Source organism: Tamandua tetradactyla, chromosome 15 (genome assembly GCF_023851605.1).
Source record: "Tamandua tetradactyla isolate mTamTet1 chromosome 15, mTamTet1.pri, whole genome shotgun sequence".
Classification (NCBI taxonomy): Eukaryota; Metazoa; Chordata; class Mammalia; order Pilosa; family Myrmecophagidae; genus Tamandua; species Tamandua tetradactyla.
Window position 1 is genome coordinate 71,330,294 of NC_135341.1, and position 24,388 is coordinate 71,354,681.

General features: G+C 41.7%; 1 protein-coding gene across 4 annotated transcripts in view; it reads right to left on the reverse strand.

Moving 5' to 3' along the window:
* PLCL2 (phospholipase C like 2) overlaps positions 1 to 24,388 on the reverse strand; it is a 206,989-nt gene that overhangs the window by 52,877 nt on the left and 129,724 nt on the right. For all 4 annotated transcript variants that reach the window (XM_077130040.1, XM_077130041.1, XM_077130042.1 and 1 more), the window contains exons 2-3: positions 20,049 to 22,535; positions 17,515 to 17,718 (exon numbers count right to left, since the gene is read on the reverse strand). In XM_077130040.1, coding sequence (XP_076986155.1) covers positions 17,515 to 17,718; positions 20,049 to 22,535 — 2,691 coding nt within the window. The remainder of the gene's footprint in view (positions 1 to 17,514; positions 17,719 to 20,048; positions 22,536 to 24,388) is intronic.

Consider the following 24,388-nt stretch of genomic DNA (forward strand, 5'->3'; position numbering starts at 1 on the left):
AGAATTTGGGGGTTTATTTTGTATACTGTATGACAGGGTCACATTTAATTATTTTTTCATGTGAGTATTCTGTTATTGCAGAACCATTTGTTGAATTTTTGTTTGTTTGCTTGGTTTTTGGGGGTTTGGGTGGGGGGGGAGTGAATGGACAGGGAATCGAACCCGGGTTTCCGGCATGGCAGGTGAGAATCCTACCAATGAACTACCCTTGCATGCCTTGGTCTTAGAAGTTTTAAAGGTAGTAAGCTGTGAGGCTCCATTGTAGATAGAGAGGAGTGTCTCCAAAGAACTGATAAGAATGGCTAAAAACCTGGCCCAAATCATTCCTGCAGGAGAAAAAAGGGAACTTGAGCTCATTAAACCCAATTATTCAGTGAGCGAGCTATTTCCGGAGAGTGTATTTGGAACTTCTAGAGGCTACATTAACTTTTCCAAGTCACTAAGGCCCATTTAGAGTTCTGACATACTCATTTAAAGCTATTACTAAATTAATTAAATTTCAAAAGATACGATTTGAATTAAACATGGTACCACTTTTATTACGCCTATTTATGTCAAGCCTCGTCTCCAAGGGGTTTGAGGAGATTTGGAAACTCTTAATTAACAGAAGGTAATTCAATCACAGTCCTACTGTAAGGTATTATTAGTTTCTCTCAGCTCTGTGATAACCAAGTGTAGATGTTAGTTAACAGAGAAAAGCAATTGGAGACTTCTCCAACGAAAAACGGAATTTTTGAGCCTAGCAAAATGTCCATAGTGTCCCAGGAATGGCAGGGCTAGAAGGGAGACAAGAATGAACTGAGGCAGCTACTACAGTATTTTCTGTGTAAACCCAGGCATTCTTCCTGGTTTTGACCACATAACTCATGTGTTCTGCTATCTTCCCTTTTCACAGGAGAGACACAACTCTGCTCCCAAGGTGGTGGGAAACTTTCCTTCCCGCTTTTCAGTTTGTAATTTGAAACCGGCCTTTATGACCCGGAGTAATTGGGCTCTCCAACACCAAAGCACAGCATGACAAATGACTGTTGCTCTGGAGAGCAGAGGGATGTTAAAATACACACACTTACACGGGTCTTTAGAGCTTCAAGAGCTATATATTTCTAGCCTTTAAACACCAATAATGACAGTGGCATGACAACAGCTGTCATTTATTGAGGATTTATGATGTTCTTGGCAGTTTCCAAATATTCTCTTTCAGTCTCACGATCCTTTGAGGTGGTGACACTTGGCCCATTTCACAGACAAAGAAACTGACTTGCTCACTGTCAGAATAGGAACCAGCACAGAATCTATGCTGTCATCAGGGCTCACAGTCATTGTCTACACTCCCCACCCCACCACACACACACTAACCACAAAAACAAAAAGCCCACCGTCCATTTATTTCCTAGGCCAAGGAAGGTTTTCCCTTTATCTCTCAATTTCTGGTCGTACTGTCAAACAACCTTGCACACATGTTCACACCCCACACACACCTACTCAGTGCACGAATGCACCACTGTGCTCACTAAGATGTGCCCTTTGCAAAAACATCCCAGGGCACATCTGTGGGGCACCCTGAGACACAGGCCGGGCTTGCCCGTGGAGTCAGCTCGCGGTGGCAGGTGAGGTGAGGGCGGTAAGATTTCCCAAGAAGGGGTCGGAGCTGGCAGACTGCGTGTGTGCGTGCGTGCATGTGTGTGCAGGGGTTGAGGTTTCTTCCCCCAGCAGCACAGGCGTGTGACATGGCTCGCTCACAGGGGCGAGGGGTCTGGCAGAAGAGGAGAGGCAGCTGTCAAGGCTTTGAGGCCTCATCTACTCGAACCACTGGGCGCCCATGACCACCACCCAGAGGCAGCCCCTCGGCTCTGCCCCAGCCCACAAGCCAAAAGCAATTCACTCCAGTCTCTTTCAGCTCACACAACGATGGGTTCATGACCATGTTTTGGAAAACTGTAACACACTATATATCCATGCTAGTTAGAAACTGCTGTGTATTCCAGCAAAGCCAGGTTCTTTAACCCTCATTCAGTATTGCTGGGTGGTGTATTTTTGATTGTTCCCATGGAGATGTGACCCACCCAGTTGTGGGTGGTATCTTTTGATTAGTGGTTTCCATGAGAGATGTGTCTCCACCCATTCAAGGCTGGGTTGCTTACTGGAGCCTTTTAAGAAGGAACCGTTTTGGAAAAAGCTTCAGAGCCCACAGAGCCAGAGACCTTTGGAGATGCAGAAGGAAAATGCCCCCGAGGAAGATGTTTGAAATGAGAAGCCAGAGGTTCCAGCAGATACCAGCCCTGTGCCTTCCCAGCTGATAGAGGAATTCCAGACTCAACCACCTTTCTTAAGTCAAGGTATCTTTCCATGGATGCCTTGGTTTAGAGATTTTTATAGCCTCAGAACTGTATACACTTGCAACTTAATGAATCCCCTTTTCAAAAACCATTCCGTTTCTGGTATATTGCACGCTGGCACCTTTAGCAAACTAAAACAACAACTAGAAGGGATATTCCCCACAGCTGGGTAGATTTGCTGAATAAAGCTACTGCACTCTGCAACCTTTCTGTATTATCTTTTCATTCATTCATTCATTCCTTATAAGAGAAGGTGTGGGTTTACAGAACAATCATGCATAAAACACAGGATTCACAGATCCCACCTTATTCACATCTTGAATTGGCGTCTGGAACAATTCTTACAATTGATGAAGGCACGTTTTATAATTATACTATTTACTATAGTCCATGGTTTAAATTAGAGTTCACTGTTTGTGTAGTGCAGTTCAGTGGATTTTTAAAAAAATGTCTTCTGTTACCACACATATACAATCAAACATTTCCCCTTGTAACTACATTCAGATTCAGGGCATCTTTAAGTGAGGGAGTTCAGATGGGACGAAGAACCTTCTGGCAGAGGGTGGAGACTTGTGGTGTCTGAAAAGAGGACCATGGGCTGGGGAGCTGGGGCGCTCAGGCCTTCCTTCCACTGCCCTGCCCCCCGGCCATCCTCCCCACAAGCACGGGAGCTGTCTGGGGACCTCGGCTCCCCCGACCAGCAGAAGGAGCAGTCAGAGGATGTGGGTGCACGCCTCTAGCACTAAGACTCAAAGGGCAGCACCCCACCCTCCAGCCTCTCACCAGCCCCGCAGCTTGAGGAAGGCTTTTTGCATGCACATACTTCAAGTTCAGGGAACTGTAGGCACCCTGGGGTGAGAAGTAAGAAGTGCACCCCAAAGCTGTTCCCCGGGAGATCAGGGTTGCTTTCATCCATCCACGGAGAGAGATTCTGAGTGTCTGCTCTGGGCCAGGCACTGCTATCGGTGCTGAGAGCGCGGCGGTGAGCAGTTCACACGTAGTGCCTGCCACCCTGGAGCTTACATTCGGAGAAGGGAGAGACAGGAACCTTTAATAAGGCGACAAAATAGTGAATGCAGAATTACAAACTGTGATGAGTGCAAAAACAGGAAAGGAATACTCTAACAAATAGCAGGGTGTGGGAATCCACAGAGGGGCTTCAGAGCAACTTCCTCATTCTTACAGGATTGGTCTATGCCTCCAGCACGCTTTATAAGCTCTTTCCTGACCACATGGCTTTAAATAGAATATGGTTAGTACAGCCTGAATTTTATAATTTGAGAGAAAGCCCTCCTCCCTGTTTCAGGGGAGGGTGAAAGGAAACTAGGGGTTTTCAGAAAATCTGCAGAGCTGCTTTACTAACCCCACCCAATTCCCCTTTCTCTACCCAACCCTCCCCACCCCTCAAACAGAAATGCTTGCTTCGGCTGAGAAAAGGAGCATTACTTAAACTCCAGTCTTTGACTGGCTCAGCTTTAATGTCTCATTACCAAGCAGCATCATTCTGATTGTACATGTCACTAAACATGTGTAACGTCAAATTTGTTACAAATTTATTGGATTACAACATGGAACTCCGGTTGGGTGTCTCTGTTCCCTTCTGACATAGTATGCTTGCCCCAGTGAACACTACAAAAAAATCAGAGCAAATGTTAATTTCCATTGCCTTTCTTCTTCTAGCTTCCGCTTTGGGTTTCTTTAAGTTCCTGACCATCAAAACGCTAACAATCAGCACTGTAATTTTAGGGGCTCACTGCTTTTTCTCTTCCAGGAAAGGAATGCTTGGGCAATTATGGCATTCTCCACCTATTAGCAATTAGTTTGATGTTAACAATTAGCATGATGCTCTTATGGCTCAAAATTCGAAATGCACTGGGCAAATTATAAAAAATAGAGTAAAACCCTTAAAACAATTATTTAAGCTGGGAGAAAGCGAATTTGGAAGCCAGTGTCTCAAAATACTCAAAGGACTTTTCTGATCCTCTTTTAGAAGGATTGGCAAGCTTTTTCTGTAAAGGGTCAGACAGTAAATATTTTAGGTTTAGTAGGCCATAATTTTCTGTTGTAACTACCCAACTCAGCTGTTATAGTGTTAAGTAGTCATAGATAATATGTAATGTACATGCTTGTGCTCCAATAAATACTATGTTTATGGACACTGAATTCTGACTTTCATATAATTTTCACATACCATGAATTATTATTATGAATCATTAAAAAATGTAAAAACCATTCTTTGCTTGCCGACAGTACAAAAATGGGTATTGGACCAGACTGACATGCAGGCCAGTTTCCCAACTTCTGCTCTAAAATATCACATGATGATGATTTGATAATACTGGACTCAAAGTACTGGATAAGACAGTTTAATATGCTACATGCACATCTTAGAAAAGGACATGAAAAACCAGGTGCAGTTAGTATATCTAAAGGATAAATAAGGTTTAGGACAAATGTAGGCAAAAGAAAAACCTGGTTACAGAGAATTCTAACATTGGTCAAAGACTTTCACAGTCTCACAACACAGATGGGGCTTAGATTTAGGAAATAACTAGAAATTAGTAAAGCACTCTCCCAGTGACATTTAGGTAAACAGTCCAATAGTCATTTCCTTTCATAGAGGTTTTTTTTCTTTTGGTACAAGTGACTTAAAAGCTGAAATTATTCTGTGCCATATAATGACACAAATGATGGCATAACTTCCTTTGATCTCTCTCCAGTGTAGGGGTGTCATAAATTTAAAGAAAACTAGCACAGTTTCTTTGATTTCAAAGAAAATAAAGATTTATATAAGCAGATAAAGGAAATACATAAAAATCCATAACACGCAGCCCTAGAGGTGTGACTAATGCTAAATGTGTTAGGGAAATGCGTCTTTTAAACTACTTAACATGTTATTTTTAAGCTAATTGGTAATTAAGCTTGCAGAGTTAAACTTAACTCTTAACACATCATATTGTCCACCCACTTAGCTTACTGTGAGAGTAATTTACTTATGGTTCAGAATTTAAAATGCCCTAATTAAGTTAGAAATTACTTTAAAACCATTATTAAATACTATTTTTATTCCTGATAAATTTGTGTGGCAGTAAAATCAGCTTTCTGGTATTAAATTTAAAGGTGGTTATTTTAGTGGAGTGCGTGGCATTACTTATTTCACGGCAATCTGAGGGAATGTAAGTGAAGAGAATAAATAACAGAACCTGTTAAAATAGAACAGTCAGTGACAGTTCTTGCAGTTCCCACCGACAGAGTAGTTAATGGGAGAGGGGAGTTACTACCCAGACATGTGCTGGCTGGGGGTGTGGGGGGTGGGGGTTGGGAGAGGTGGGTGAGGGAAGGGGAAGCCTCCCACCTATGCAAAAATAACAAAGAATTCAAAGGCGATGTCCTGTTTTATTTCTCACGAACACTAGGTCAAATGTAACATATCAACTAAATACAGGCTTCAAAGCTTACGAAGTGCCAAAATGTTCTCAATTAGAATACATCTGGCTGTGGAGAAAAATCACTACCTCATTATTCAAAGGCTGTGGAAAAATACCTTTAAAACTTTTCCCCAGGTCATGACTAGGGGCATAACAAACAGAGAAAGAAGGTATTTTTTTAAAATAAGAATTCAGAAATTAACACAGCCTACTGCCCAAGAAGATGGCAGAAGGTGGTCCAAGGATGGGGTTAACAATTACATTTACTCAAAAACAATTCTGAGATATAGGAATTTTCATGCAAACTGGTTATTTCAATAGCTTCATTCCACTTTTTAGAGAGTTGTCTTTTAAAATGTGATTGCACATCCGAAGACTGTGTGTCCGTGAAGAGGAGCTTCCATCATGCATTTACAACCAAATCCATTACTCACTGCTGCCATGGTCTGAAGCTGTATGGACCCCAGAAAAACCATGTTCTTAAATCCAATCCATTCCTGTGGGTATAACCCATTGTAAGTAGGACTTTTGATGAGGCTTTCAGTTAAGATGTGATCCACCTCAATCAGGATAGGTCATAATCTTATTACTAGAAATCCTTTATAAGAAAATGAAATTGAGAGAGAGAAGCCATGGATGCAAAAATGGAAATCAATGAAACCTGGAAGAAAAGGGAGACACCAGTAGATTTAGCCATGTGCCTTGCAATATGGCAGAGGAGCCAAGGATCAGTGGCAGTTGGTCTTCAAGAAGAAAGCATCACCTTGATCATGCCTCGATTTAGACTTTTTCCTGGCCTCAAAACCATGAGTGAATAAATTCCCATTGTGTAGCCCGATTCATCTGTGTTGGTTTGGAGCTGTTATGTACCCCACAGAAGGTACATGTTCTTTTAATCCATCTCTGTGGGGAAGACCTATTTTAGGTGGGATCTTCTGGTTCAACTGAGATGTGACCCAGCCCATTAAGGAAGGGCCATAATCCCTCTACTGGGATCCTTTATAAGGATAAGAGAGTGAAGACACCCAGACACATTTGGAGAGAGCCAATGAAACCAGAACTCAGATAGAAGGAGCAGCAGATATTGCCATGTGCCTTCCAATGTGACTGAGGAATCCCAGATGCCACAGGCCTTTATTCAGAGAAGGTATTGTCCTCTTGACGTCTTAATTTGGACATTTTCATGGCCTTAGAACTGTTAACTTGTAAAGCAATAAATCCCCATTGCAAAAGCCAACCCATTTCTGGTATATTGCATTCCAGAAGCTTTAGCAAACTGAAAAACCATCCCATGGTATTTGCTTTGAGACGACTAGGAAACTAAAACAACCACCAACAATTTTGTAAAAGTATCCGATGTAGTTCACTGGATTACTTTCTGTCTTTCCAACTCAACTCCAAAATGAATTTGCAATACTGCCAAATCTCTAAATGGAAAAGCACATGCAGCTCTAAGCTACACAACAGCAGCTGGTAATGAATTAAATTAATCCCTGATGAATGAACTTTGTGTATATAAAGTCAGGGGAAAATATCAAGAACATCAAGATTCTGAACAATGAAATTCTGTCACTGTAACTTAAATGCTTTCTAAATTCTAACCCGAATGTGGTCAATAATGAGACACAATCCAAGATGAAACAATTTATCCTTTTCATGAATCTCTGATAAAAGGAAAATACTTCTAAAAAGACATTTATCCGTATGGTCCTTCCTGGTTAATTATAGGTGACACACTGAAGCCAGCACTGTTAAAATAATCACTCAGGCAAAATATCACTATTTAACTGGTTGAGGAACATTCTGAAGCTCAAATGGACCTAGATACCAGGACCAACCCACAGACAGGGTGGGAAAAGCAGCCACCTTCCAAGGTGGAATGAGGAACCAGCATAAGGCTTCATATCTCCAACTCTCCACCTGCTCTGAAGTCACCAATCTTAGGAAAGCATGTTAAGTTAAAAAATGAGGGTGCATTTCCCAGGTCCTTCAATGGGGTGTGACCCAGAGAGTGCTGGGGTTTCAGAGCCAAGCCTAAGCTTAGAGAGCTGAGTTCCTATCACGGGTCTCTGGAAGCTTGGGGCAACCATGGCGAAGAATGCTCCAATTTCTGTTTCAAAGCAGCCAGCCCAAGGTGGATTGGTCCCCTCCAGAGTACAGGCTGGACTCCTCTAAGTCTAGGAAAGAGAAAGCCAGCAGCTTCCTGTGCAAGGGGAGAAGCAGGTGGAATGCATTCACAAGCTATGAAGAGCATGTTCTGGGTCAGCTCATCTTCATTTTTGTGCTTCTAAAAGGATTTGGAGCTCACAAGCTGCATAGAGACATATAGATTACCATATACTGAAAGCCAATTAGGTTCTTTGTTTCCTTGATTACCGCTTTTCTGTTTGAAAAGGATTTTCACAAAGAGGACCATCACAATCCACAAAAATGGACTGCATAGAGAAGACACCATTCTATGGACACTACAAAAACAATTAACCACAAACTCTAAGATGTTAAACAGATTCCAGACTCACTTTTTTTTTTTAAGTGTTTTCTTTTAAAGGTTCCTTGAAAGGTATTTCAACAGCAAATCAAAAACTTTGATTCTAGAAAACTTTAATTATGAGGATATATACATAAGTACTATGTAGAGCTCTGAGTTTCTATCATAGGTCTCTGCAAACTTATGGTGGCCAAAAAACACCTTGAAGATTTAAAAAAAATTTTTCCTCCTTTCTTCTCTCTTGGCAATTATTAGGTTTAACATAAATCCTTATGGAACTCAAACATGCCAAAAGTGATGCTACTTTTCCAAGATGCCCTAAGATTCTTGGAATGATATTCACCTAACAATAATAATCAAGGCAGTAGAGGCTGATTTGGCTTTGTTTCTCTTGATAATCATAAAATAATCTTTCCAGTTGGCCTAGTTCTAAAGTTGTCACATCAGACAATTCTAACTCGACCTCTTGGCTCCTCCCTGAAATACCAAGTCTTTCTCTAGGTATAGTTTAGGAAGAATATCTCGATGGAATCCAGACGATGAACAGCAGTAGGCAGGGAAACACTACAAGCTACGTGGTTTAGAGTAATAACAAGTATAAACAGGTTGTCCTCCCTACACCCACCCCCACCACCTGGCCAGTATTTTATCAGTCCTGTTGCCCTGGGGGCTTTCGACCACTCAGTGAGTTTCAGAGCTTGATGAAAAGCTACTATCTTATTAAAAAAAAAATCTTGATTTTAAAGGTCAAATTAAATTTTTATCTGGGTTTACACCAAAACCATAGGCTGGAAAGTTAGGACATGCCAAGGAGAAATTAGGTCTTAAGCTTTATTAGTATATTAATAAACAACTCTTAGATCACAGTTTCTTCCCAAGGGCAGAGGAGATGGTCCTTCCACTTACCAAGGTAAGGCCAAGGGGGTTGCAGCTCTAGGGAAGTAGGAGGAAAGGAGCAGGGGAAGAAAGAGCTAGAAGCCTACCTCTTCCAGTCCTGGAGGACTCTGGAGATGGAACCAGGAAATATCTCTCCACATGGAACAATCTGAATGGGAGACGAGCTTTAGAAGGAGTGGGTGGTCGGTTAGAGAGGCGGACAGGCTGAGGAAGTGAGCCTGGGCCTGCATATGTGTACGGATATGCAGGGGGGACTGGAGGTCTGACATAGTCAGTGTGGGGGCACTGAGGAACTGGGAGCACATGGTGGTCAGTAGAGGAATGGCATCAATGAGGCCATCCCAGATGGGCCTCTGAAGTGGGAGGAAAAGGCCAAAACCATGGGTTCTAGTGGCAGATGCCAGCACATCATTCCAAAGACCGAAGAGGAGCAGTCAGCCCCCAGCGGGTACCGGGCCAAGAGCAACCAGTCTAGCCACACTCCAGCAAGGCCCAGCAAGAAGTAGAAGACTTGGACAGCCAGACTCTCTGCAGTCAACCAACTGCCACTTTTTGGAATAGCAGACGGAAGGAGAGAAAGTCTGAGAAACTGAGCATTTTAATTCAAGAGCTGAGCATTTACACCAGTCCAAACTGGATAATGTAAATAAAGCAATGGGCCAAGTTCACCAAATGGAACTAAAGTTCAGGGACCGCCCCCCACCAAGAGACATAAGGAAGCTACATTTTCTTTGCCATCCCCTGAGTTAAATCTGAACTCAGACTCTGCCACATGAGTGCCAGCTGGTGAGGGGCTGAACTAGGATGCTGTCACAGAAATGGAAAGATAGCCAGCAGGGCCTCTGTTCACTTAAGGTTTGTGTCTACTAGAGACAAGTTTACTGAATGGACTGTGATTGCCACCCTTTAAAACGCTGCTCTTTCTTCAACTGCTCATTGCTTACTATCTGATATTGTGTGTGTGACAGGTGGAGGGTGGGGAGAGGGACAGGGAAAAGGAGGGAGAGGGAGAGGGCAAGGCAGAAGCAGAGGGAGAAAAAGAGGATATTTCTAAATATGTGTTGATTTCTGTAGATGCATGTAAAACTAGAAAACGGGACCAAAAAAAGACTTACAATCTTCACCATCTGCACTTTCCTGCCTTTAAGAATTATCTTCCCAAAGTTTCCAAATTTCCTCGCTGCTGAGTGCTGTGTGGCAGCTTGCTACATCTGATTTGATGAAATAAGTGATGCCATCATCACGCGATATCTTTTAACACGTCTTTCTCCCTTCTACTTGCTTGGCAGCCTAATCTTCTTGAGTGCCTCATCAGTATGACTCCGGAGAGACTATTTTAGAAACATCATCAGCTGAATTTCCCCTCACCAGAATTCAACCACAATCTATGGGTCGCTGATCTTCTCTATCAAAGGTAAATCTGACTTTCCCCAACCTATCACTGTTTTTTGTTTGTTTAAAGCTCAATCTTATCCCAAAACACAATGTTCTCTCTGGCCTTTTTTTCTACCATTGAAGAAGTTAGTAAAGTTGACACCTCCGATTAAAAGAAGCTTTTAATGCCAAGTTCCGTGGCAGGAGAGTAATAAAAGGAGCCACAAAGGAGGCAGGATCAATAGTAACGTTTTTATGGGTCACCTCGGTGGCCCAGAGCAGCAGTCTCTACTAATTATGAGATGTGATTTATCTCTTCACTGCATTAAACAGTGGCAAGACAAAAAAAAAAAAACCACATGAAACCATACCAACAACATTAAACAGAGCACTCCTGAAGCTGTGTGCCAACTGCCAGTGTGGTGGAGATAGGAAAAAACCCCTTTACTTCACATGTTTTACTTAAAGAATATTTAAAGTCATGTGTTTGAAAAAAAAAATTCAGAAACTTATTTATTTTTTTTAAAAAGCATTCAGAGAGCATATAAAATCTTCCTAGGTAAATCATTTTGTTCCTCCCTTCTAACACTAAAAAGTACTATAATCTACTGAATAAATGGATTCCCCAGAGAATGTTTCCTTAATTAAACCAGAAGGCAATGAAACCAAGATTTTTGGGAAGCTGAAAGGAAAAGACATTAAAAGCAAATTAATGTCAAACAGAAAGTACAAACAAGGAGAGCGCAATGATAAGAGTGAATTGATGCCGAATCTCTGAATGGATGACCGGCTGTCAGGCACGTGCTGTGTACGAGCAAGCTGACTGCCTGGGATAGGGAGCTGGGCACTGTTTACATTCCTTACCTTCTACTCTTCTCTCTTTTCCATTCCCTACAACTTCATCTTCAATTTAATTACTGAAGTATATTTCATATTTCTAAAAAATTATAGCAAAATCAACGAAAAACTTAAAGAGTTTTCTTTTATGTAATATTTCACAAATTTAAATTAATTTCCAAAATTTAAATGAATTAACTTAAATTGCCAATGTATTCTCCCTGTAACGGAGGGATGTTAATTCCTTCATTTCTATATGTTAGTGTGGATCACATAAAAATTTACAAAACTCAAGCCTAAAAGAGATTATTGTGATAACCCGCCTAAATCAAATAAATAAAGATAGCTACAGAGATAGTGATCACATTTTTCAACATGAAAAGGATGGTTAAAAACACGTCAGTGTAAAAAAGATGAAAAATTGTATCGCTTGGTGGGGAGAGAGGACATACATCACTGAGACACCAGGGCAGATCCATCATTGAGTACTGTACATTAGAAATGGCATCAAGCCATTCTCTGGAACGTCTTAAACTCAAGCTACATAATATTTATTTTCTCCCACCAGTCTTTAATTACATGAGAGAACAAGCTCAACTTGATATTTGATTGCAATCAAGTTTACTTACGTAAATTTTAAGTAAAATATTTAAATGTTTTGTTTTCTGAAGTAATATTATAAAAGGTGTGTTCAGATACTTATAATCAGATTTCTTTCAATGGAATTTGGTCTAACTATTGATTACAATTTCTTTATTTGAAGTTCACTGAATCTGCTTCTAATATATGTCAAAGGATATGAAATGAATTATTTTTTACTCTCCTGAGGAGCAGGACTTAAAAATAAGGCAATATGATTTTAAGAGTTCCACATGAATAACTTTAGTGTGTAAAATAGATCATTATCAAAGATATACAGGCTTTATTGATATATTGACCACATTCATCTACATACCCGCATGGTTTATTTTCCTGATCTGGATTGCAGGAAAAAGAATTGGATGAGGAGGCTACTCGGGTTCTGTTTTGGTTTGCTAATGCCGCTGGAAAACAATATACCAGAAATGGATCAGGTTTTACAAAGGGGACTTACTAGGTTACAAATTTACAATTCTAAGGCCATGAAAATGTCCAAATTAAGGTGTCAACAACAAGATACCTTCAGTCAAGAAAGGGTGATTCCTGTCCGGGATTTCTCTGTCAGGTGGGGAGACACCTGGTGATCTCTGCTGGCCCTCTGTTCCCGGTTTTGCTGCTTTCAGCCCCTGGTTCCAGTGGTCTCCTCTCTTGAGTTTCTGTCTCCAAGCATCTCTAAACATCTGTGTCTGTGTCAGCTCTTTTAAGGACTCTAGTAAACTAATCAAGACCCTCCTTGAATGGGCGGGGCCACAGTTCCATCTAATAGAAAGACCACACCTACAACTGATGTGTCACATCTCCACGGAAACAACCTAATCAAGAGGTCCCACCCTACAAGATTGGATCAGGATTAAAAGAACAAAAGAGCATGGCTTTTCTGGGGTACATTACAGTTTCAAACCGGCACAGGCTCTAACCCTGGTTCTGCTATTAATTTGTTAATAGAATTCCCGTTTCTCATCTGTAGAATAAAGGTGCTCAAGAGGTGGTCTCCAGGTTCTCTTTTACCTCCATCCCCAGGGCCCGTATGTCTAATTCTGGGCATGGCCTCTCACTGCTCAAAAACGTGCAAGAGTCACAATACCCGTACAAGTCCAAATCTGGATTTCTCAGAATATGTGCTTCCCACTACACACAGCATGTTTCACCTGTAAATTCAGCTGGCAATAGCCTCTCTCTAATCTTTACCAGTTGAAATCTGACACATTCTTAAAGGTCTAGCTCAAAGGCCAATGCTTCTTTGCATCTTCCCAATCTCTCAACCTAAAACTGACAATGCTCTTCCATGAATATCCAAATAACTTTATATATTTAAAAATACATATATATGTATCTATATATCCCTTATAAACTATTTATGAGCATGCTTTGTTTCTTCCATTAAGTTATAATCTCCTTGAGGAAAGAAAATGTCTTGTCTTTATAGTCTCCCATGGTGCCTATGACAGTCCTGGAACATAGTAGGTATTCAATAAATACCTGTGGTTGAGTGAGTCAACAGAGCCTTGCACATGGCTAGAGCTTTTAGGTGGATGTTGACTTCGTCATTGCAAAAGCAACCATTACATTTAAATCATGTGGTTCCTTATTTTCTGTCTGTCTTGTTGAAATAAACCAACTACATTTCTATATTCCACTTCAGAAGAAACACTGACATCTTAACTAAAGCCAATCAAGTATTTAAATTAAGAAGTACAACTCTCTGATTCTTTTGTTATAATGTACAATAATATAAGTTGTAGAATGCTATATATTAAATATGGGGGGGAGGCAAGGGCTTAACTATGTGCTCAAAAATGGAAGCCAGGCCCCCCCAACCCCCATCAAAAAAAAAAAACTGGATGGTTTTGAACACAGGGATTCACAGGTCCCTGCTGCTAAGGAAGATAAGACAAGCAGCGGGAGGAGCCCCTGGAGGCCCCAGAGAACAAGCAGAACCCTCACATGCTGTGTCCCTGAGACGTGGGAGAGGGCACTTCAGGACACTGGGCTCCTGGGGTCTAGGAGACCTCACTGCAAGGCCCAGGCTAGCCAGGAGGCCTCCGCTGGCATGGGCCGGTCTCCAAGAAGGATCTCAGCAGGAGCCTTCCATCCCAGACTGACCTCTCCTCCCTCCAGCACCCCTGACCAACACGCAGTCAGTCTCACCCTTCACCCAAGGCATCCCGATTCATAAACACCCAGCCTCCTGCTTCTCCAGCATCTGCCTGCACATCCTTTAGCCTCTACCCTGACCGACTTTGGCCTGCCTTCCTGAACTAGGAGCCAGGTTCAAGCCTCACCACATCAAGGACTAAGGAGGCCTCATATGTAGGACAAAACCACAATTTGGGCAGTTCTGAAGATCTGTTATGGGCAATCACAGGAGCCAGGAGGACAATCTATGGTAGATGGCTAGGGTGAACATACAGCTAAATGTTCACACAAGAATCCTTTTAAGAGTCAAAAGATCAACCATCAATACTTCTGTAGGGACAACAGGTGTGTCCCGGGAACCCTGGGATGTGGCCACCCTAAACAGGGATATTCTCTTCCAGCCTCCATGCTGGCTGACATGTGGTACCCATTTCCACGATCAGGTCCTTCTCTGCTGCCTCCCTTTCCAAACAGAAGCTGGCCTATTTCCCACACACTATTTTATTATTAAAGTTTAGATATTGACAAGTAATCAGAATCCTGATGGCATAAATATACTTCTGCATATTCTTGGTCTCACAGGAGCACACGCTTCAGCAGTGTAGACGCAACAAGAGAGAAAGTGCCTGGACTTCTCATCTGGAGACCTCAAAGTATAAATCAGAAGTCAACAAAATGAGATCAGATCTTGTTTCTAAGGTTAATTGTGGGTCAAATTCAACAGAACTATGCAAAATTACAGAGCTATATTTAAAGTCACAGGCTCTCCAAGATCATCAGCCCATTTCCCATCAATATTTAATCATCTATTCGTTTAGTTAGTTTTAATAAATTAATTGCCACAAGGTGAGAAACCATGAAGTCATTAGAAAGGAGTTGTAAAATATTAAAAGGGTTACAATATTGCTCTGGCAATGATTTGAATTTAACTTTAAATATTTTATAACTTAGTTTATTGGATGGAATTAAAATCAGAGCAAATCAATAAGGCCAGCAGTATAGTGCAGCATAACTATTTCATTTACACATTACAACAGAGTAACTTTAGAACGTAAAAATTTTAAACAAGCGAATATGTTTGGTTTTGTCATTCCTACAACAACACAACTATAAAGCTATAAAAAAATAAGAGTTACGTAGTAAATGTTATCATCTACCAGGAAGTGGGAGGGGTGGGGAACAAAGGAGCGTTAAATAACCTGTGCCCGATACGGCTGTGGGGGCTGTGAAGGTTGCTGGTGCCCACGGGGTGGGTCTGTAACGTAGACTCTGACAATCTAGCCACTCTCACGCCTGCCGTGAATCGGGCCTCAGGAGGTGTGAGTCGGGCCTTGTCCAGACTATTGCACCATCACCCACATGGTGAACCACCACCTGCTCTCAGGAAGTTGCGGTTAAAAAGGTTACCGTGAAGAAATGTCGCTGCATGATTGCCACAGGAATGAGTGAAACGTTAAGGGGGTGAATCATGCGACATTTCAGCCAATGCAATAGGTCTGCCTAATGCCAAACAATTCTATTTGTGGCTTAAGCTTGAAAACATTTACAAATATCAGCTACCTCTTTTGACTTTTCCTCTTCAGACTGAAGAGCTGGGAACTAATTAGGTAATCTGGGTCCCAGCATGGAAAAGCCCTTTGAAGTTCTCCAATTTTACCCTCTTTTCCCATCTTTTTGCCCAAAGGAATCTAAATACCAGTTACCTATGCTGAGTTTGTTCCCAGGCCCTCTACTGACCTCTGAGTAGACTGCACAGCTCTCTGAGGACAGGGAAGGTTCCTGCAACTCTGTGGGGCCTTCAGCACTCAGCAAAGGGCTTCACCCAAGGTTTAGCAGACACATTTGACCCTGGCCATCTTCCTTTCTGCAGTGTGTGCCACTCTGAAGTTTGCCTGCAGAGTCCCTTCTATCATTTATGTTACCATGAATTCTAAGCTGGAAATAGCAGGGAATGAGAAGAGTCCATTACAGTGCATGGCTACTGCACAGGAACCTAGGAAATGGCTGAAACATAACTATTTTTTACAGTAATAAAATTATAAGCTACTTAAAATATTGCATTCTTGTGACTTTACTTCCAGGTCTTATTCATCCAAAGATTAAACAAGTCTTTTACAAAATGTAATCTTCAGAGGTTTGTTTTCAGACTTCAACTTGAGAACTCGATGTTCCAGCAAAGCAAAGGGCCTGAGAAGTCTTGCAGTAAGTATATCTGATTAACTTTGTTCAAACCAGTAGTTTCCAAAATCATTTCACCATGGAAACTTTTACTTATCCCATGGGGGAAAATGCAGGCCTATGGTAGTTTTTTTCCTCCCTTGAGTTGCATAAATCCCTCTGAATTGCACCTTTCAGACCAATTTATATAACAGTCAAAAGCTATTTCTGTGAAGATTTATGGTGCCAATTCCTGCTTTGTCCTTGATCGTGGCAGGCGACTTCAGCAGGAGCCTGTGGTTTTGTGGGTGCAGCTCGTGTCTGTAGTGTGGAGGAGGTGGCGGGTGAGACCTCCCACCCTGACCATCCTGGTTTGGGAGGGGCTGTCTTACACCACCCCTAAAACTGATGGGCTAGAGACTCGCTGCCGGTACTCACAAGGGGCTGCCACAGCTTCAACTACATCTTCAGACCACTAACTTCTCAGAGTTAGGATAAATCAAAATGTACAATAAGCACAGTATGCAATTAGGAAAGTGCAAGATATACCTTAAATGCAAAATTGCAATATTCTATGTATGCTGAGGATACATCATTAACGTTAAACTAATAACAGGTTCAGGTATCTCAGAGCAAGCTGCTGTCAGGAAGAAAATCACTGCGCAGTATAGACGTGTCATAGAAGAACCTGTCCCTAAAGGCACTTAACACTTTTTTTAAAAATTAAAATTTCTAAAAAAATAGGATGGGTAGTTCAATGGTCAGAATGCCCACCTTCCTTGCAGGAGACTCAGGTTTGATTCCCAGACCATGTACCCCAAAAAAAGAAAAAATTAAATTTCTTGCCTTCATCAGTTTGAAATGAAAACAAAATGAGAATGAGTGATCCAATGATTAGTTTCAGGAGAAGGGAAAAATGTCCTTACTACAAATATGTAAAAAATGGTACATCTTTTAGAAGTCAATTCAGAAATCGTCCTTGAAAACCTAGTTATTATTTACTCTAACCCGGAGACAAGCATTTATGAAAATTGCTTTGTAAAATGACTACACCAAAACAATAAACTCTTTCAAATACAGTAAGATCAGGGGAATTATTTTTCCAACAGAGGTAAATGAAGCAAGACAGAAAAGTCCAGCCTAGAAGAGCTCCTACGCAGTATGTCTGGGTACCACCTTCGGCCTCTCTCACGGGCTACACAGAATACCAAGAATGACTCACCGTGTCGTAAGTCGTCACAATTTTCTTCAGCACCTCGGGCACGATCCCCTGCAGCTCCATCGTGGGGTACTGCTCGCTGAGATTCAGGACCACCAGGGGTGCGTTATCAGGCCCCAGAAAGCGGGGAGACACCGCCAGCATACACTGCATGAGATTGGCCACCGAGGACAGGCCGCACAGCTCCTTGAACGACACCACTGCATTCTGCTCGTGGAGAGAAGGAGGGCATTTCCCCATTACCAGGGTTTAACCTTTTCGTGCGTGTTACACTTGACGTACTTGAACTTGTATAGCAGTAAATTGCAATGTGATGACGGCACTGGCTAATGATTATTTTGTCCTGGGAGACATGGCTATTTCCCAATATAAATACAGTTACAGACATTTGCAATACCAATATATCCAAAGTACTAAAAATGCAGATAAGTCCGATTCTTCCAAAGGGCAAAGCCTCTATGGAGAGCAAAGTTCACAACAGTGCTAATATTGGTATGCAATTATGAGCAAACAAAAAGAAGGCCGTCTGCATTCAAAAAAGGTAAGGCTAAGAAAAAAAATTCCAGTCAGATTTAAAATAAGTATCAACTACTCCAGTACCCCTTCTAAAAAGAAAAGGAAATTTTGTGAGGTGGAAACTTGGAGCTCTCTTACCTAAATATGCCTGCTGGTTCTAGATCTAAAGGGCCTCTGAGGAAGCTGTTGTTCACTGCAGTCTATGTTTTTTTTAATCACTAGAGGTATGCCATTAAAATGATCATTAAAGAAACCCCTTCAACACTATAAAATAGCTAAATATAGCTAAGCTATAATCCCTCTATGTTATTTGGCTGAGGTCACACAGCTAGTAGGTAAAGATTTTACCTAAAATTGGCTGATGTTCAAGCCCACACTCTTAATTACTATGCTGTAACATAACAGGTACATTCTAATCCAATAATGCGTGTTATTCTAGGCACATGTGGGTCCTGGTCTGGGCTGAGTGTGGCAGCTGGGGTGGGGTGGGGACACTTGGGGGAGTGCAGGTTCTCCAGGCCTGCTGCCTTCTGCTCTCAAATAACCCGGTTCTTGAGAATAAACAGTGCTTATAGTTAAAACTTTTATTTTTAGCTGTTAAATTTTAAATTTTAACAGTGGCACACCTCTCAAACAGATCCCCTCCGCACCCCACCCCCAAAAGGAGCCGCTCTTCTCTATCACCCCTTAGGATGTATTAATTCAACCCATAACTATAATACAATAAAAACTCTCTTACAGAATATATATCCAAAATACACATGCAAACAGTGATGGCCTTGGAAAGGGGAGGGTCAGAGGCTGCCTAGGAGGTGTGGGGATTGATGATACATATGTGCTACATCTTATTAGGGGTTTGGATTACAGAAATATACATGTTCATACAAGCTCAGCATACACTAAAGATTGTGCATTTCATTATACATGAACTTTACATCAGAAATGGACACGCATTTGAACTCAAGTTGGGGATACGTGTGCTGAAGTATTTAAGGGGACATGTACAGATGTCTGCAATTGACTTTGGAATGCACAAAAAGTAAGACGGGGTGATGTGTGGTTAGAAGGACAGACAGACAGTAAACGGAAGCCACCAGGAGGTAGCATCTCAGTGCTGGGTGTACGGTGTTTGCTGTAAAATTCTTTCAGTGGTGGTGAATGTTTGAAGTTTTTCATAATAGAATGGTGGAGAGAAATAAAGATTATTTTTATTAACATTGTCTTTACCATAAGCATCAAACTATACATCAGTCTGCTCAAAATCACTTCAGTACTGACCACTCGTAAGAACAAATCACAACTGTCCCTGTAAAGGGGGTCGCCAATCACTCTATCTTACATCCCTGTTTTATTTTTCTCACGTTTCACAATTTAAAGGTAATCCTTATCTTAGAGTAATAATAAATACGGACACCACATGTCTTTTATTTAAACAATTAAATAGTTGTCTGTGTTTTTAATGTTTTTTTATTTTTTTGCATGGGCAGGCACCGGGACTCGAACCCGGGTCTCTGGCATGGCAGGCAGGAACGCTGCCTATTGAGCCATTGTGGCCTGCCCTGTCTGTGTTTTTAAAAGAGACTAAAACCAAGACAGCCTTAATATGTAAAGGTATTGGCCCGTTTAAGGGCCTACAATTTTCCCAGCACCTTAGAAAGGACTGGAACACCTCCTTTTTATTTTGATAGGTCACCAATTTGTGTTCCGGCTAAGGACTATCCAGAAACACCGCCCATGTTAGAGAAAACGAGGCACTGTTAACAGCTAACAACAGGGACGAGGGTGACAGCGTGTGACATCAGCCCTGGATTATTCTACTATGTAATCAATATCTTCAATATCAACTGTGGTTTGGGGAATGTAAGGGAAAAAAAGCAAATGAAGCTAGTGCAGACATTCTAAGAACCAGTTGGAATTTATGAAATACACTCATTGTAAAAAAAAATCTCAACATTGGCATAAACTACGCAGGTGCGCTGAGAAGGAATGCCGGTAAGAAGAGGCCGAGACTAAGGCCGTACCTGCATGTTCTCTCTCAAATCCGTGGCATCCCGGATAGGGGGCTGGGCGTTCTTGAATACCTCGTCTACAGTTTTAATCCACAGTGTTCGCAAAGACGCATACTCCCTGGATTTCTTCCCTTTCCGAACAGAAAGACCTCTTTTATGAGGTTTCCCTCCTCCTCTTCGGTTAGTGATAGCCACGTGGACAAATAAAGAAGCGTGTGCCAGGATCTCTCCGGTCAACGACTGCAGGGGGACGTGGCGGTAGCCCGTCTGTAAACATTCGAAGGGAATTGTGTACTGACCGATGAATTCATCCCCAATGTAATCATCATCTAGAACAACAAAGCGCACCATGGCCAGCTCAGGGAGGTTGATCTGAAATTCAAAGCTTTCATCAAAAATGGGAGCGTCTCCATTCTGGTGCACTGTTTTTGTCCTTTGTTCTGCGCAGTCTGCAGGGATCCCGTGAATTTCGACATAGACGTAAGGATCCACCACGTCGCCCTTGGCGCCCGATCCTTTGGGCTTGGGAAAGTTCTGCCCGCTGATGATCTTAATATGCAGAAGTTGAGGTGAGACTCCTGGGACGGAGTCTTTTGTGTTGGCGCTGAAGAAGGAGACCTCCTCCCGCATGATGGCTGGCCGCAGGACGTAGCCACAGTTTCCATTCTGCCGAAACCAGCCAATATTCAGGTCCATCATCAGTCCCGGTGTTTGAAAGTTCATGGCTACTATCTGACAACCACATTTCCAAAAATCTTGAGGGTTCATGTTACTGGAGTCGATTCTCATCGGACTAGGAAAAACCCTAGCAAGAAAACGCTTGTTGTAATTGACAAAGTCCCCTGGGTTTTCATTGGCGTATTTGCTGGCAAGCACTTCATTAAACGAGCAGACTTCCCAGTACTTCTGAACCTGAAATGACACCTGAAATTCTTTGAACTGAACAGATTTACAGATGCTTACCAGTTCAGACAGTTCTTTACAGAGCTGAAAGCGCTTCACAGGCACGTGGTTGGGTTGTTCCATGTTCTCTTTTCCCATCCTTTGAGACATTTCTGCACCCTCATCTTCATCCGTAACATCTCCTTCTACTCCAGAGCAGTGTGAGGAAAGCTTCTTTGCTTTAATTAGGATTTTCCCTTTCAGGACATCTGGGGACGGTAGATAGGACTCCTCAACACTGGGTGACGTGGTATAGAGCTTGTCTCCCAAAATTTTCTTCATGTGTTGAACCATCACCTTTTGTTGTTTAATAGAACAGTGATTTTCCAAACACAAGATAAGAGGATACTCTGAAGCAAAGAATGCATACTTGTTAATGATATCAACAACACTGCGGAAAACTATCTGAGAGGTCATGGTGTGGCCCGTGTAAATCACAGGCTCGTTGTCGGGCCCGTCCCACACATCCAATTCAACACTCCGGCAACCCATTTTAAGGGCTCGGATGTATCCGGTGATATCGGAGGGACCTCGGAACTGATCCTCTATTAGGTAGGTGTTATGAGATGAGTTTATAAAATAATGAGACAAAGGTTGCTTCATATCCTGGCAGACCTTCTTGTGCTCTGGATCAAATATGTAACAGTCAGATGACATAAGGTAATTAGTGAACCCGTCTATGGAGAGCCAGCCCTTTTCCTGACCCTCTTTGGATGGCTCATATTTGTGAATAATTTCAAGACTTATTTCCTCATTGATATGCGCCACGCCCTGTTCTGCCTCAAGAAACATCATAAGGTCCTTAGTATCAAGGAATTCTTTATTGCTTGAGAACTGAACTAAAAGGAAGTAAATTTCAGGTCTAGTACAAAGCTCATGAAAAACCTCAACAAATTCTTCCTTTGTGACGTCAGTACCAGCTTTGTCCTTGGATTTGTGCAATTCTTTGAACTTAAGCTCAATTTTGCTCGTTTTTAGACCAGGGTTGAGGTTTCTGATACACTGTACAGCATTACACAGAGTTATATGTCCAAGGCTATCTACATCAATTTCACTAAACATTTGTGAAACCCAAGAAGTCCTCATGTTGTCTTGGCTACTTTCTAACATATCGAGGGTATGTTTTCCATAAGAAATTAGGTACCGCAGTCCGGTAACCCATATGTTTGCAACGTCTGCAGAGTTGGCAACCAAATCAAGTGACTCATAATTCTCTCCGTAAATGACAGAAAATGCACAGTCTTCAGATATCTGGTCAGAAATGCCATTGCTGCGGAATATGTCTGTATTCTTTCCCGTCCTCACCTCCTTGATGGATTTAATATCAATCTTGGCTTTCTCAGAGTCCTTCTTGGACGGTTCCCACCTCAGGCTCTGCATGTCGGCATCCAGTAAAAAGTACCTGTGGTAAATCCTAGAGTTGGAACGAACCTTCTTGAGTTCTGAGCCCTCAACCATGGAATTGATACAATCACTGGCACTGCTGATCTTCTTCTCCGTTGGCATGCTGCTGAACGATACTGTTTTCTTCCGTTCTCTTTTCTGCTTTGTACCATCCTAGAAGACAAAAAAACCACATGTATTAGAATAACACAGACATAGATTTCTATGTTCAAGACAAGGAATACAAATTTAATTTCCCTGGAAAAAAATCGTACCTTCAGGACTTTCTATTCTGTGTCCTATGATGAATGATACTCATTCACTTCTAAGGCTCAGAAAATAGCCTTGGAGTTAACAATCTGATACCAAAAGGTAAGAAATCGTTATTGAATAATTGCAATTCATGTGTGTCAAGAAACACAATTTCAGTAACAGAACAATAAAACCATGTATACAGGACTGGCTACATAACTTGCAGGGCCAAGGGCAAAATGAAAATGTAGCACCTTTGTTCAGAAACTATTAAGACTTCCAAGAAGGTGTCAGAAGAACCCTAAGCCATGCCTGGGCTCTTCTGAGTGCAGGGCCCTGTGAGACTGCACCAGGGGCACACCCATGGGGCTAGATCTGTGTGTGCATCATCTGGCCGGTGTTGCTCACACAGCTGTCACCAGGCCACTTGCCTCACAGAACCACCTGGGCTACTTGGTAAAATGCTGATTCGTAGGCCCAGGAAATCAGATCTCTGGAGGTGGTACTGGGAACATTTTTAGGCAGCACCACGGGTGATGGGATGTACACTTGGGTTTGAAAACAACCTCCTGACCGCTTGGTCTCCCTAAGATGCCTGCACTATTTCCGGAAACAGTAGATACCAAAAGACCAGGCACAGCTAAGCGTGAACCACTGAAGACCAAGTATGTGCTAAATGGGTAGACTCCGGAATTCCAGCAGAAATTCCCAGTTCTCCAGGGTCTCAGATTAAGTTAGTCAGGCTCTAAATATTTTGGACTGATATGGTTTCCCTGTTGTATTTGTGTAAATCTGGGTGGGAGGCCTAGATTACACACAGCTGGAGGTGAATCTAAACCCTAGGTTAATGACTGGAACAATGTCACCTAAACACTTCTGAAATTGATCATTAACAACACCAAACGAAAAGCCTCAGGCTGCATCTATTTCTAAAGAAGCTGGCACCGCCAGGAATGCACTCTTCAACTTTCCTGCGTGACAGATTCCCACATTAAGGGGCTGACACCCACATTTATGTATTTTTAAGTCCTTTCCCTGTGCAGGCACCCTTATTATTTAAAATAGAAAAACTGCTCACGTGACCTCAAAAATATCTTTCACGATTTTAACCAAAAACCGATTGTATTTCCTTTCAAGAGGTATATGAAATCTGCTATAAATTTTCAATAAGTCACGGTATTCAAGGATAAGCAATAGGGATGGGGGTTGGGATTATATAACTCTGTGGTAATAAAGAAAAGAGCACGCAAAATATCAGACAAAGGCAATTTTAATTTTCCTGCTCTGGATAGACTCTATTTTGAATAAGATCGCCTCTATATTTTAAAAAGCTATTATGCTATTTTGTGTCTAAAATTCAATACCCCTTTTACTTTTCGACTACTATACTTCCAAAAGCAATTTGCAGAAGGCAATTAAACTTAAACTTTAACTCATGTGGGTAGCATTTCCCCCATGGTTTCTAAATGAACCATAGAGACTTTTGTGATCTGAGTGCCAAAATAAAAAATAAAAGCCATAAGCAGACTGTTTCTTTACAACCGTGTCCTTGGAACAATGAAGTGCAAAAGACATAAAAACTGTGGTAACTGTATCCATAAGATACATTGTTTTATAGCCATTGCCAATACCTAAACCATGGATTGTATTTCATCTTTTCAAGAGTTAGAATGAAATCAAATTTGTAATCAGACACACATAAGGGCATGATAAAAATGCATGAATTTCCTATTTTTCAGAATGAAGGACGTTTTTACTTTTAAAAAGACACATCT